General features: G+C 44.6%; 1 protein-coding gene across 1 annotated transcript in view; it reads left to right on the top strand.

Annotated features, from left to right (window-relative positions):
- LOC138472802 (bone morphogenetic protein 2-like) overlaps positions 1 to 15044 on the top strand; it is a 58833-nt gene that overhangs the window by 22449 nt on the left and 21340 nt on the right. The window contains exon 2 of the mRNA XM_069611155.1: positions 185 to 327. Coding sequence (XP_069467256.1) covers positions 185 to 327 — 143 coding nt within the window. The remainder of the gene's footprint in view (positions 1 to 184; positions 328 to 15044) is intronic.

The raw sequence follows: 15044 nt of genomic DNA on the forward strand, positions 1-15044 counted from the left end.
ATATAAAACCAGTTCTTTTATGTTAGTTGAAGAAAGCAGAATGTGTTTCAGTATTAATGTCATTGGTGGAAAATGATGTTAGATTGCTTTAACACATTCAAAATCCGTGGTACACACTGCACACAGATCAAGCAAATAGAGTATGATCGTGGGAGCTCTAACCAGACGGTGTCCTCTCTTTCAGCACATACACAGGATCAGTCCTTTTTCTACTTCAACATATCCTCCGTCGGGAGAAGTGAAAAAATGTTAAAAGCAGAACTACGAGTTTTCAAACTAAGGCAAATCTCTTCAGCCGGGAGATCACACCGACATCACTTTTGCAGGGTAAGTGTCCTATGTGTGTGTTATCTGTGTACAGTGCCTCCTTTGGGGTGGTTTAAGAGCAAGATTGCAAACCTCATTTGCGGCTATTAAATTTCTTAATTGGAGGGCCATAAATATGTCTAACAATAATGCCAGATGGACCGACCATAGTGAAGGAGCCCGAACCAACTAACAGGGTTTGGTGGGGTTTTCACTCTGAGATTTTTTTTAAAACATCGATTAAAAGGGTGCATTGTGCACCAGACCTTCTGTGAAGAACGGGGTCAAAAGCCAGACAGTTTGCTATTGATTTTGTACAGCAATTTCAATCCGAAAATGCAATAGTTGCAAGTCAGCACCAGTGCACAAGAGCATTTCCCAATGCATTTTCATGATGCTTTCGCCCATAATATATGCCAGTACAAAAACGTCTTCCCACTGGCTTTGCCTATATATTATAACAAAAAAGGAGGCTATGCCAACTGATTGCACACTGCCCGAAAGATACCAATAAGCAGAAAATATTCAGTAAGCATTCTGGCAGTTCACAAAGCAGTCAATGCACAAAGACCCATTTAAAAAAAAAAGTTTTTATAAGCACAATTGTTCAGAAAACCTAGCACATTTCCTTCCATGTGCTTCAGTAGAAAATTCATAAAACAGGGTTACTTGGTTCAGATAACCAGTCAGATGGCATGAGATTAATCAAATAATTTCGAATTCACCAACTCTTCATCTGGGAATATCATCTGGAATAACACAAACATGAAATGTGTAGAGTTCTACAATTCCATCTAAATATCTCCAATAGGACTACTTAACTAAATCAATCGACTGACCCCATGATACATGGGTGAAAATGACCAACTCGTGAATGGTCAGTGTGCCCTTTGTTAAAAAACTATACAGATGGTTCAATGACCATGAAAGTGTCAAAGTGTGTGTTAGGAAAGAGTGCATACTCCCACAATAATATCAAGTTAGCTATTAATCACCAACAGCTGAAAGAGTGTCTACATCACACAATGCCCTTAAGAGGCATATGTATTGAAATGTGCAAAACCACATTAAGTAATGGAGCCAAAATATGCAAAAATCATGAGTTCACCTGCAACCAAACAATCATATACAAGATAGATTCCAAAAGAGCGAGCCTGAAACTAAACAGTAATACATAATTAAAATAAATATCACCAAAACTAGACTGCACTAAAAGAAAATAATTTATATCTAACAACAGTTCTACAAACAAAAATCTAACCTTACCTAATAACTATACAGCATCTCCCCTTAAACCAGCAGGCATTAGTCAGATCGGCTGCCACTGAAAAGCCATTTTAAATAACGCAGGAAACCAGACCAAAAAGGACTACAAACATCATATAAAAAAGACTCTATTTTGTTGTTCTTAGACCCACATGTTAAAAAAAAATTCAAATATCAATATAATTACCCTTTATAATTGATGTACATATATAAGTGTGCAAATGAAGAAAACAACGAAATTATGCCAACGACCATTTCATCATAACCATACCATACTACATAAGCAGTAGCATAACGGACCACTAAGAGAAAACATACATTTAAATGAACACACACTAGAAACAATCCGACCTTAGGATGTACAAACTATAGAACATAGGCACTATAGTGCACAAAAACAATCATGGAGGAATTTCAGTGATCCGTAATATACGTTACACTCCTCTGAATCATAAACCAGTCCTCATCATTAAGAACAGTTCATGAATTCCAACAACACTAATTGGTGATTGGCACAATTAATGCAATTCCTAAAAGACATCAATAGTAGGCCAACAAATTCCTATACTGAACGGACTCGGACAGTCTGTTAGCGTTATATAAGGTTATGTCAAGAATAGCTTTCCTTCTAGATTCAACGACAAAGTTGGAAGCCACCTACCTGGATCCGACGCTGCAGTGGCTGGTGAGTAAAGTATCTTCCTGGTCTCCCTCAGCCCACCTGCAATGTTTCACAAGTAGGATATGGGATTCCAGGGAAACCCTCTGGGGAATAAAACCCTGTTGTAGCACATGACTCAGACTTCACTCCCTTCAGCCTATTCTGCTGGTGAATTGACGGGACAGCTTAAGTGGAGACCTTCTTTGTTTCGGATGTGCCACTGTGACGTCTAGCGGGTTCTGTCGATACAAGTGTAAGGATTTGTAAGCTTGGAATACTTTCTCTGCCTTGTGCTATTGGAATGAGGCTTACTTGTGCAGATGGAAAAGACGGTATTGTAATGGCAGTAGGTGGTCTTCTCTTGAAAGTTAGAAGTGTAGGCGAGGCTGGAGAGATCTTAAAAAGCATACTCAAATGAATATGAGGCGTATCGATAAAGTGCGTATGTAATCGGATGTGGAATCAAGAAGACTCTTACCGGTGTGAACCGATACAAAGTTTCGGTGTAGTTGTAACCCGCTTGCCGTTCGCTGACTTCCGGGTCTGCAGAACGATGTAGCGGTTGCCTAGGAAACGGAATGGCGTCAGTTTCGGACCGCTAATCAAAAGTGCAGGAGACAGTTTGCTCTGGGGAACATGTGTGTAAGTAAAACAATATCCCATCTAACTAGTATGATTATATATAAATTCTACCTCCTTGACTAGGATCTGATGTGATGTGGAGGGCATAAGGCTGCATGCCGTAATGGGAGGCAGGATCGCTCGTGAGCAGCCCGATAGTTGACAGAAGGAAAGAAACAATGTTAACAGAGAGATGTGTAGAGGAGAGGAGGAGAGGTAGAAGGAACGTTTCTAGATAGCAAACTCACAAGGATGATCCACAGGGAGCGCAGCAATGCAATGGTATCCAGTCCTTGCTGCTTGATAACTGTACCAAGGCACTGGGGGCAGAGCCAGACGAGGTGAAACAGTACAGGAGGCTGAAATGCTGCCTTGCTTCCAGTGCACCATCTTGGAGGAGGCAACAGTAACCAACCCAATCTGCCTCCAACGGTGCCACAAAGATCACCTGCGACCACGAGTCATAACGCAGTCACAGCAAGATAACTTGATATTATTGGGGATGTATACACTCTTTCCTAAGATAGACATGGGCAAGTTAGTGCTTATTCAACCTTCTGGTTAGTTTTTTAATGATATGCAAACTGACCATTTATGAGTTGATTGTTTTCACCCATGTATCGTGGGATCAGTCAATTGATTTAGTAAAGTAGTCCCATTGGAGATATTTTGATGGAATTGTAGAACTCTACACATTTTGTGTTTGGTTTATTCCAGATGATATTCCCTGATGAAGAGTTGGTGAACTCGAAAGTTGTTGAACAATGTGATGTCATTTGACTGGTTATCTGAACTAAGCAACAACTTTTGCTCTGTTTTTATTACTTTTCTACTGAAGCAAATGGAATAACATAGGTTATGTTTTTGAACAATTGTGATTATAAATCCCTTTTCCCCAAAACATTTTTAGATGTGTATGTATTGAATGCTTTGTGAACTCACAAAATACTTACTAAATCTTTTCTATGAATTGGTATCTTCCGGGCAGTGTGAAACAAGTGTCTCTGACAGGCTGTTGGTGTAAACTCCTTTTTTGTTATATGTTTGTTCAGGTTTTGTCACTCTGCCAGACATTTACTTGTTTGCACCCCCGAAGACAATACGGTATGCAGTGATGTTGTCGAATAGAAAATAATGAATAACATTAATGTCTAAACATTTTTAACCAAAAAAAGACCAAATATTTAAAATTATATATATATATATATATATATATATATATAGCTTAAAACGGGTGGGGGAGGGGGCTGGGGTCAGGGTTATAAATGAAGGGAAACAGGGGCTTTAGGGCCCCCCCAAATAATAAAACAAATCAGTATTTTTTTCATTATAAATGTTTAGACATTAATGCTATTTGTTATTTTCTATTTGACAAAATCACATGTAACCAACAATACTATAAGAAAACATGTCCACACTGGCTGTCAATAAATAGCAATTAAAAATGCCATGCAACAATGAGAAAACAGGTGGTACAGTGTCCAGTCTACACACGTAATAACACTTAGAGAGAAACAAATGTGTCATCTATGTGGCTGTCTGGAAATCGAGGCCATAAAACTCATTATAATCCACTGTGAAAGCCTACATGAAATAAGGAAACGCTGATGTAAATCCATTGATACCATGATGAACTGTGATGAAATGGAAAGTACATGGGACATGTTGATGGAGGGAAAAAACATAAACTTGATGTTTTATATGGTCAAATTGTATATTAAATGTGTAGATATTTTAGATGATTTGACATATGGCCATTTTTAACCTAAGAATTAATTGTATATGAATTGACATTTGATTGTTTAATTAATGACTGATTGTGAACCATTGAATGTTTGATATGATTTTATAGTCTTACTATATGTCACCCCTGTATATAAAAAAGCTTGTCAGGCTATACATATATTATAATTCAAAAAGAAAAGAAAATAACACTTATCATGTTTGCTTTATCCTCGATGCCCAGTAGAAAACTTCATGCCACAATAAGAAAGGGATTACTGCCCCAAAATGCCAGTCTAGCCATGTAATAACATATACCATGCTTGTTTTATCATAGGTGCCCAGAAAGAAATATCATGTCACAAGAAATAGCTAGACTGGCTGCACCAAAATGCCAGTCTAGCCACGAAATATCACTTAACATGCTTGGCTTATTTTAGATGCTGTGAGACGGGCATGGCATCAAGAGATGACACAGACAACAGATGTAACTATTTTGAAAATATTTATTAAAATATCAGAATGTATCTAATGCCTACCTTGCCCTACAGCTGTGGTGGGAACAGCCCTTCCTAAAGAAACTAAGGAAAAGTATAATTCCGTAAATCCAACTCAAACGTTTGTCTGTGTCAAAACCTATGCTTCCCCTCACGTCTAATATAGAAATGAAGTATGGGGATGTTTTAACTTAAATAGTGTTCAAAATAAAATCTGGAACAGTCTCTAGCCCCTTTCAGAGGGTTCAGGACACAATTCCAACACAAAGTTTAAAAAGGTGCTTTGGGTTCTCTTCACCAAGCTTAAGCACTATTTCACCAACACAACAATGTTCTAATGCAGCTCAGAGGTTCCCTTCCCCAAGCTTCAAGTATTGATTTACAAAATAGCAGTTTTCCAAATGAGCTCTAGGGTTCCCTTCCCCAAGCTTCAAATACTGATTCTCAAAACACCAATGTTCAGCTTTATCATATTTCAAATCTGTTAGGAAAGGTTCCCATTTATGTGTAATTTTCCTTCCAGTTGTGAACCCCCAACCTTTTGCTGTTGTCTGACAAGCCTAGCCTGACTTTTGCAAGTGGAGCTCAGCCTTCTGCTGTACTCCGCTGGGTTTTCGTTCACTTTGTTATGGGGAAACTGACATGCCCTTAAAGACAGTCAGTACTGGGAGACTTTGTTTCCCTTAGTCCTTTCCTATGTTGCATCTTTTCTGCAACATGTTACCAGTCCACATTGTACCTTACAGTGCAGTGCGCTGGGGTCTTCCTTTCGTTTCCAAAGGTTAAACGATTTTTGCTAGAAGTACAGATGTGCCTTGGACAGGGCTGGTGGCAGCTTTTACTTTCACATATTTCTAACCCTTTCTTGCCATGCAAACTGCTTTTACCGTGGTTGGCTCAGGAAGGTGGCCTGGCTCCAAAATGGCCATGCCACAAGGTTCTTTGTCCTGTCCTTTGGCCATCTTGTCCCTTTGCATTCCACAGGTCAAGCAGATCCGGGTCAGTCCTCATTTGGTTATGCATTCTCCCGCAAAACATCAAGCTTTCACAGGCTTCTGCATGCCTTGTGTGTGTGCCTCCAGGATGTGGGCTGGACTGTCTCGTTCCAATACACATCCTGGGTGCAAGAGTGTCTGGTGTGCTGGGAATGACTGGGACCACCGTGGCCCGTGATTGGTCCGCATCTGGTGTGCCTGTATGTGAGCAGATCTCCCAGTGGGTCCTCTTCGTTTTGGCATGAAGTAGATTCTGGATAAGAGAAGGCTCCAAACACCCATACCAGGTCAATCTCTTGAGTTCTCACTGAACCTAGGATAGGATCTAAGCATCCTGAAACTAAGAAGCCGAGTCGAGGAACTGCTGGTGACCCGCTGGAAGGTTTGGCACCCTGAGCCTGCTGTTGCCTTGCAGGACCCCTCTGCATCTGATCAAACCTAGAAGGTCGGCAAAGACGCTTTGACCCATTTGAATAGTGAGAACAACTACTCACGGCACCTTCATCTTAACCTGCAAGCAACCTTCTTCAGAAGTGTTCCTGTGCCAACTAGCAAACTGACCAGCTTGCGCAGGACCTTTGCTCTGAAACCATTGCCGTTTCCAGTTGACACTTGAAACTTGATAGAGCGAAAGCTACTGGGTCCAAGGCACTCTACTACCAAGGTTCGTACACCTAGGCATCCTAGGTCTGGAATCAGGAGAGTACGCCTGAACCCGAGTGCATGCGGTAACCGTGTCGCCCAGCTGTGGTAACGAACCTTGCAGGTGCCTTGCTGCTATGCCTCTCTGTGCCCTGAATCCTGCTGCAGTGAAACTGGCCTGATCCCTTCACCAGGAACAGATAAATCGCTACTGTCCTGCCATGGAATCATCGCTTTAACTCAGCCACTGAAAGCCACAGATTTTCCACATTTGAACCTGCAACCGAAGTGGACTCGACTGCCGAAGTTTGGTCCGGAGTGCGCCAGTGTTGGGTGAGTACTAGCAACCCTTACTGGTGGCCCCTAGTGCATCCATCCATTTTTAAGCATGAGTGTCCCCTGAGGGCCACTCACCTTTCCACAAGTAGCCTGTGCTACCATCCTATTCCCAACTCCTAGAGCCGGTTCTGCCCTCTTGGGGAGACCCTCCTGGAATAGTGGGAACCTATTCTTCATCGCCTCAACCATCTTCCTGAGTCGCTACAGCCTCTGCAAGAGACCCCATTTTTTCGCTCTACTCCACCATCGCGTGCACCTTCCTCCAAAAGTACTTTTGAGCGTTAGGCTCCACTCTTTTGTAGGGACTGGACTGCCTCTTAGTTAGGGATTGATTGATGAAGAATGGCCTAAAATCTATTTGCACTGTTTGCTCCCTTTCATCATAGGTTGTGCACCCATTCTGTGCACTATTCCTTTAGGCCACTTGGTAACTGTATATATGTTTCATAGTAGTGTTGTATTGGTTTTAAATATTTGCTTTGTGTTTGATTTCAAAGATCTTGTTTAAATGTATAAGTATTTTTGATATATACACCTGACTCAGAGTGATTTATAGTGTCCTTTACTGTGTGTGCTTATTGTGGGCTTTCAGTCACCCTCACCCCTCCTGAGACCTAGTCAATGCTACCTTGATTGGTCTGGCTTTTCCAGAAGTTTACCCTGTTCCAAGAAACTAGGCTGGCCTTCTGAACCTCTGCCCACCAGGTCAGAGTTCAGAAATCCATCTTAACAAAAGTTGCTTTCACACTTCTCTTTGTTTGGGCACCCTGGTCTATGCGCAGTTAATAGATTGCATGGCCCACCTATTACAAGTCACGCAACCGGTTGCCCTCACCCAGCTTTCTACCACTTTGTCAAATTACAGGGTTTCACCAGTTCTTAGATTCAGGGTTTGCCTTTCCGGATACCTCTTTGGTTCTCCTCTCTATACTGTACTTGCTTGACTTTCATTCAGCATTTTGCTCACACTCGCTGGCTCCCCTTGGGCTGCTCGTTCATCGCTTTCACTCTCTTATTCACAGTAAACTTATTTCATGATACTTTCTCAATGTCTTTCGTTAGTCAGAGATTTTTGAACACTTATTGCTTAAACGTGACCACTGTGACGCAATGTTTCAGCAAAATCCAATTCAAGTATTGCATTTGTCTTAATTTGTTCTGTGTCTTCGCTCAGAGGCATTTGAGAACTTGCTGACCGTATGAGACACTCCGCTACAATGGATTTCGCACTCTATTTCCTTGCATTGTCTTGAAACTCACGGGCTGCAACATACTTTTCTTTGGTTTCCTCAGTAAGATGCTTTCTGGGATTTGAGGTTGGGGTCTCACCGCCTGCCCCTCATCCTCCCCTGGATGGTTACTGTCATTCAGTGGAACAAGCAGTTCTTGCCCACAGCAGAAGGGCCGGTGCCTTCCATGGTACCATTCTCTCGCCTTCTCAGCTCCTCTCACTCTGCCATCCTTCAGCATCTCGTAGTCTCGTTCTTCTCCAGCTTCCAGCAGGCTGGTGTGGTTCTCCTGCTGCTCTCTCCTTGCACAGGCTTCTCGCTCTCTTTGCTGTTTGTGGACTCCACCTTTTATCCCCATGTGAGTCTCTGACAGGCTTCAGGTGTGAAGTCCCAGGCTCAGTTGTCTGACCACAATTAGTCCAATTAACAGGGCATGCATGACTTTCAGCTCTATAGCCTTCAAGCTCCCTCTTCTTCGTCTCAGTACTATAGTGGTTTCTCCTAAAGGTAACCTTCATTACTCTTGGGTTACTTTCTTCCTCTCAGTACTTGGTCTGACTTCAAGGGGAAACCAACAATATCCTACAAAGACTGAGGGAGGGTTGGATAAGTTAATGTTAGGAAAGGGGGGATACTGTGTCTCACCTTCAAGTACCCTCTCTCCAATCCTCAAGGACGCTCCACCCAGGTGATCCCACTTCGCTAGTCCACCCCCAAGGTTGGAATTCAAAAGTGATGGCCCTTTCCTGGCCACTTGAGCCAAAGATCCCTGGAGAGTAGATGTGAGAGTACCTTCAGGTTTCTCACAATGCCCAGTAAATAAAATACCATGTCACAGTATGAAAGGACTAGACCGGGTGCCCCAAAAGGCCAGTGTAGCCAAGTAATAAAACATACTATGCTTAGTATATCATAGATGTCCAGATATCCAGTAAAAAATATCATGCCTTGAGAATGACTTGCAACTCGAAAATGCCAGTCTAGTCAAGTAATAGCACATAAAACTTTCTTTTGTTAACCACCGGTTAATAAATGAAAGGTTTATGATTTTTTTACTGGCCATTTATCATTGTTGCCCAGTAAAAAATGTATTGTTGATACACCCTCTACCATGGACTCACCTCAAGTCTCTGCCTGCTCCCCAGCCCACCACAAACACACACGTGCACACACATTCACAAAACACATTTATGCAATCATTCCATTCACATACAACATGCACTCACTCATTCATATGTGCACCCATACATCATACACTCACTCATTCACACACTAATAATACATAAAAGTAAAGAATCATACGCATGCAGCCCGATCCTCATACAGCTCCGCCGCTGCCTCCAGAAAACCCTCCGGCTCCCATGCAGCATGAACAGGAAAGTTCCCGCACATGTGCACAGGAGCGCTTCTGATGCACCGCCCAGATCCATTTGTTTGTGCCGGGAGGTGCAGGAGCGCCCCCTCGCACATACAAATGTGCAGTATGCCAGCCTGAATCCCCAATGGACCATGTAAGACTGTGGAAGCAAAACGTCCCTGGCCTTGCATGGCCCATTGAGCATGCACATCTGGGGTACAGACTGTCAAAGGAAAAACATGTTTCCCCTTGACAGTTCAAGCCAGCCCAGGAGCGATCCCTCAGCTGCAACAAGCAGCTGAGGGCTCGCTCCTGGGGTGGTGTGGCTCCTCCATAATGGTTCTAACGGGTCAGTGCCACCTCGCCCATCATGGGTGAGCAGCCCCTGGCAAACCTTGAGAAGTGTCCAAAAGAAAAGACCCCAATACAACGGTATCTGAGCAAAGAAAGTACAACAGAATTATTTGAGCATTGACTGTCCCCGCCACATTCAGGAATACCAGAATACACATGTAGCCAAGCACTGGCAGCCCCTTTTTTAAAAACATGTTAAAGTAATTATGCTCTCTACAAAAACATAGCTTCTTATTCAGGGTTCCAAGCAAGCCAATCCCACTACAGCTGTATCTGAGCAAAGATAATCCTACAGAAGAATTTAATCTAAGGTACTCCCTATAAGTTTATTTGAGAACATATCTGAGCAAATACACATCATACAGTTTTATCCAAACAAAGATAAATGCCGAAAGATCTAAAAACGGCTGAAAACAGAGGAATCTGTGAACATTAAATCCACTGCATAGGTATGTGACGGAATGGCTACTTTTGACCTGGGAAGAGAGGATTTGGGAGCCTGGGAAGACGACTGTAGTAATGTGCTGGGGTCTGTGGAACGTTTAGAGTGTGGACTGCTGTGGTCGAATGTTGTGCTTTGAGTGTTGGTATTCTAAGAGGACAGTTGGATAGACAGAGAGTGAGCTGAGCTATGTGGATGGGCCAGTGTTTCTTCCTGCATTGCACTTGGGCTAAGTGTACAACTGGACAATACATTTTAACTATGAACTTATCTGGTGTCCTGCGCTGTACTTGAGAGAAGAACCCCACCGGGTTACTTCACTGGCGACAAGGTTTTCCTGCCAGGAGTAGCAGACGGAAGACACTGCCCCCGGAAAAGATTCCCATCCACTGGAACATCAGGGAGTTGTGTCCGGATGGAGCAGGGTTAATAGCGGCTGCCTTGCTGCTGTTTGTGACTGTTGCCCATGTGGTCGGTTGGGGGCCGACGGTGGTGCTGGCAGGTGTGTTGTTCTGCATCCTCACTTCCAGACTGGGCGGCACAGGGAAGTGCCTGAAAGGGGTGATCCGAGCCCTAGAGGAAGGGTTCCAGTATTCTGCATGCCGGGTGGCAGAGTTGCAGAGTCATGTGGCCGGGCGGCGCAGGAGAGTGCTCAAGAGCGAGGAGCATTCCGGAATCCTGTATCCACTGGTGGAGAGGTGGGTGCTGGTTTGGGGGAGGAGGATTGCGGAGTCCGGCCCCCGGTGGTAGTGAAGAGGAATACGCTGTTCAGAGCAGTGTGTGTTCCATGTGCCGGGTGGCGCAGCGTTGAAGATCAGAGCATCCAGGTTTTTGGGTGCGGGGCGCATGTCGTGGGGCCAAGGAGCCAGTGCCGGAGGGCAAGTGGTGACATCACCGATAATGCAAGGTGTGGCGACGCCTTGTTGGCTGGAACACAGTGTCAGGCTGTTACGCAGCGTGCATTCCACTGAAGTCACTGTCACTGCGGCTGGGGAATTTGTTTGGGACCGGCAGAGCACAGCAGGGCCTAGTTGCGCAGAGGAGCGAGATGAGATTGGAGTTTTGGGAGTGGGTTGTTACCCAGAAGATGTGGAACGCGGTTTGGTCATAGAACGCGACGCAGGCATTTCTCATGGAGGTGTAGATGTGAAACACAGCGTATGGTCCACAACAATGGGAGAGTGTGCTGCACAAGGGACTGCAGGGCATGTTTTCACAATGGAATGTGTTGACAAGAGGAAGGCAGTAAAACGGGAACAGCCTGAGGTCGGTGAAAGTGTATGCCTGGCATGTGGCCCAGAAAGTGAACCGAAGAGGCGTTGTGTCTCCCGAGGGTTCCTAGACATGGGGATATGTCCCTTCTGTACAGTGGGTAAAACAAATTGTGAGGAGTTCTATGGAAGGTGCAGCAGTTTTGTGGAGAATTTGAGGGAGCTGGATCCTGATCTATGGCGGATCTTTGTCCAGCTGGAGGCCCTCAACTTGTCTGAAGACTAAGTAGCCAAAGTGTCTGGGTGAAGCCAGTAATTTTGTGTGTCGTGATGTTTGGTGGTGTGGCCTCCGGGTTAGTGCTTCTGTAGTGGGGTGGTCATGGGTAGATGTATGTCTGGGGCCTGTTAGGAATGGTGTGGGCGTTTACGTTGTGGTCCCTGGGTTCCTCAATGTAATTATTTTATGAAATGTGTTTTTCCTTTCAGGGGTGCATTTTGGACATGTGGGTGCGGGGATTGTTCCTAATTTTGGGGAAATGAGACTTTGAGTGTTTTGCCATGAAATTGCACCATGCAAAGGGGGATTTTAAGGTCTCTACCCTGATCATGGGGGACATCCGTGGACTACATTGGAGGATTTTCATTTGGTGCGGGGACATTCTCTTCCATCTTTGTGAATTACAAATTCACATTCTTGCGGGGGATGGTGATTTTACTGTAATTCATCTGTTTTGGATTCTGTGTGTTGTAATTGTCTATGTACATTTGGGCATGGTGCGTGGTCATAGTTTATTGAGGGGGTGTGGTGTGAGGTTTTAAGCTGTTGGTGCAGCAGATAGTATTAGCTGTTTGATGCAGCCAGTGTTGACTGTTGGTTACAGTCACAGAGGTCGTGTGTGTGGTGAGCGTAGACTGTCATGGTGTGTCAGTTGTGGTGTTTAGACTGTTGGTTACAGTCATGGTGTGTGGTGAGTACAGGTTGTTGGTTACAGTCAGGATTCCAGTGTTGACGATCGTGTGTGCAGGGTTAAGGTGTGTGCAGAGTATATACTGTTGGTTACAGTCGTGGTGTTTAGACTGGTGGTTACAGTTGTGGTGTTTAGACTGGTGGTTACAGTCGTGGTGTGTGGTGAGTATCGGCTGTTGGTCACAGGGTTTGTGTGTGCGGGGTTAAGGTGTGTGGTGAGTATAGACTGTTAGTTACAGTCATGGTGTTTAGACTGTTGGTTATAGTCGTGGTGTGTGGTGAGTATTGGCTGTTGGTTACAGTCATGTGGTGGAGTGTGGTGATTTTAGGATGTTGGTTACAACCAGGTTTTGACTGTTGGTTACAGTCGGCGTGTCATGTGTGGTATTATAGGCGTTGCATGTGGTTTAGGGCGACATGTTATGTTGAGGCATTCCCACTGTTAGACACGTTTTTAACTCCTGTGTCTGGTGTATGGTATGGGTTGACTACATTTGCAGGGTTTGCAGAGGCGTTGTGTTCTGTGGAGGAGTGCAGAATTTTCCTCGCAATTGTTGAATTGTTTATTCATCGTAGGAGGAGGGTTATTGTGGGTGTTGGTGTACATCACTCATCTTGCCGTAACCCTTCTGTTTTATTTATTTCCTGCCAGTTCGGGTTTGTGGTTACGGTTTCCGAGTTGTCTGTGGGGCACTTGTAGTTTGTCACATATGTAGCTCAGGGTTCGTCCTGTTGCATCCATGCGTTTTGATGCTTTTCGCAGCTATTGTGTGTTGGTGCCTAGAGTGTTCTGGGTATTTCATGATGCCACCTTTGTGTGCCTGAACACTGTGCGTTGGTCCAAGGTATCATTCTGTTCAGCATTTTCCTTCCAGTGTTTTTTTTCTTCCATTTGTTGGGCACTGTGTTGCTGCATATGTGGTTCCTCTTTTGGTTTGTGGTATAACTAACGGGGGAGACGTGTAGTAATGTGCTGGGGTCTGTGGAACGATTAGAGTGCAGAATGCTCTGGTGGAATGTTGTGCTTTGAGTGTTGGTATTCTAAGAGGACAGTTGGATAGAGAGTGAGCTGAGCTGTGTGGATGGGCCAGTGTTTCTTCCTGCATTACACTTGGACTAAGTGTACAACTGGACAATAAATCTCACCAATATACTTACTTGGTGTCCTGCACTGTACTTGAGAGAAGAACCCCACCTGGTTACGTGTCAACCACCTTCTAAGTGTTGGCAAATGGTGGTGGCACTTACAGTCTCCCCCAAGGTTACTTCCCTCTTTGTAAAGTCCTAGAATGTGGTATATATAGTGAGGCTCAGAGAACGGCAGACATGGCCCTGGTAGCAGGACTGACTTGTGATCTTTCTGTGGGTCCCCACGAACTGTGGGCTGCCCCAAAAGGTAAAACAAAACAAATGGATGACAATATCGGGAATGCAGCTGGTGAAATGGACCACTAGGCTCACCCGCATTGGCAGTTTGAGGCTCATGGTCCAAGAAAAGAAGGCTGGGAACCAGCAGGCAACACAATTCCCCACTCCCAGACACATGTGGAGCCATGTTGGAGTCAGGCACCTGACCTGAAAGGACCCCCTACTTCAAGATAGTAGACCACCGTTTTAGACTCGCGGACCATGGAGCCTCTGCCTGCCTAAACACTTAAACACTGATACATGAGATAGTACTAGTGTGATTAGGCACCATCCAATTATGGGGCCGGATCAACTTCCCCACGCAGGTGCTCCCACTTTTCAAATTAAGGCCCCAATACAATCCGGGGACGAGTAGAAGAAGGGGATAGAGGTAGAGGAAAGTGTGGGAATATGGGAACGGACGGTGAGCCTGAGAGAGGAGAGCGAGGGGAGCATGGAGCGGTGAGAGGTATGAGAACAAGGAGGGCAAGAGCATGTTGATGGTGGCAAGAGGGTGAGGGCAATATTACTGGTGGAGAAGAGAACGAATTATCACAAGAAATACCAGCGAAAAACGCATAGAGAGGGGAGAGGAGGAAGCCAAATCAACATCTACAGTGGGGAGGAGGGCATGCATCTAAGGAGAGGGAAAAGGAGACAGTAAGTAGGTGGAGTCAATTGGATGCATAGTGGAGAAAGATTGGCATAACTGGTCAGAACCTGTGGAAGACCTAGTTGAATCTGGTGCATCCCAAACCCACGCAACCTACCCATCTACCAATAGTGTGGCTAGCCACTAGCAGTGAAACTCGAGCTGCTGGGTGTGGCAAATCCACTCACGATACTGAACATACTTGCCCAGCAGTCTAGAAACCGGCAACTGCTGATGCGGCTGCTTCCTTAGATGGCCAGACCCAGAAAGAATTCCCGCAGGTTGAGCCCTGGCACGAACTGAAGGAGACAGCCCAGTAAGATGGTGCCCTTTCATGGATGGCGATATTGATGATGGCCTGAAAATCCACCCACAA

Source organism: Ambystoma mexicanum, chromosome 8 (assembly GCF_040938575.1).
Source record: "Ambystoma mexicanum isolate Mex_15411 chromosome 8, UKY_AmexF1_1, whole genome shotgun sequence".
In the NCBI taxonomy this organism is placed as follows: domain Eukaryota; kingdom Metazoa; phylum Chordata; class Amphibia; order Caudata; family Ambystomatidae; genus Ambystoma; species Ambystoma mexicanum.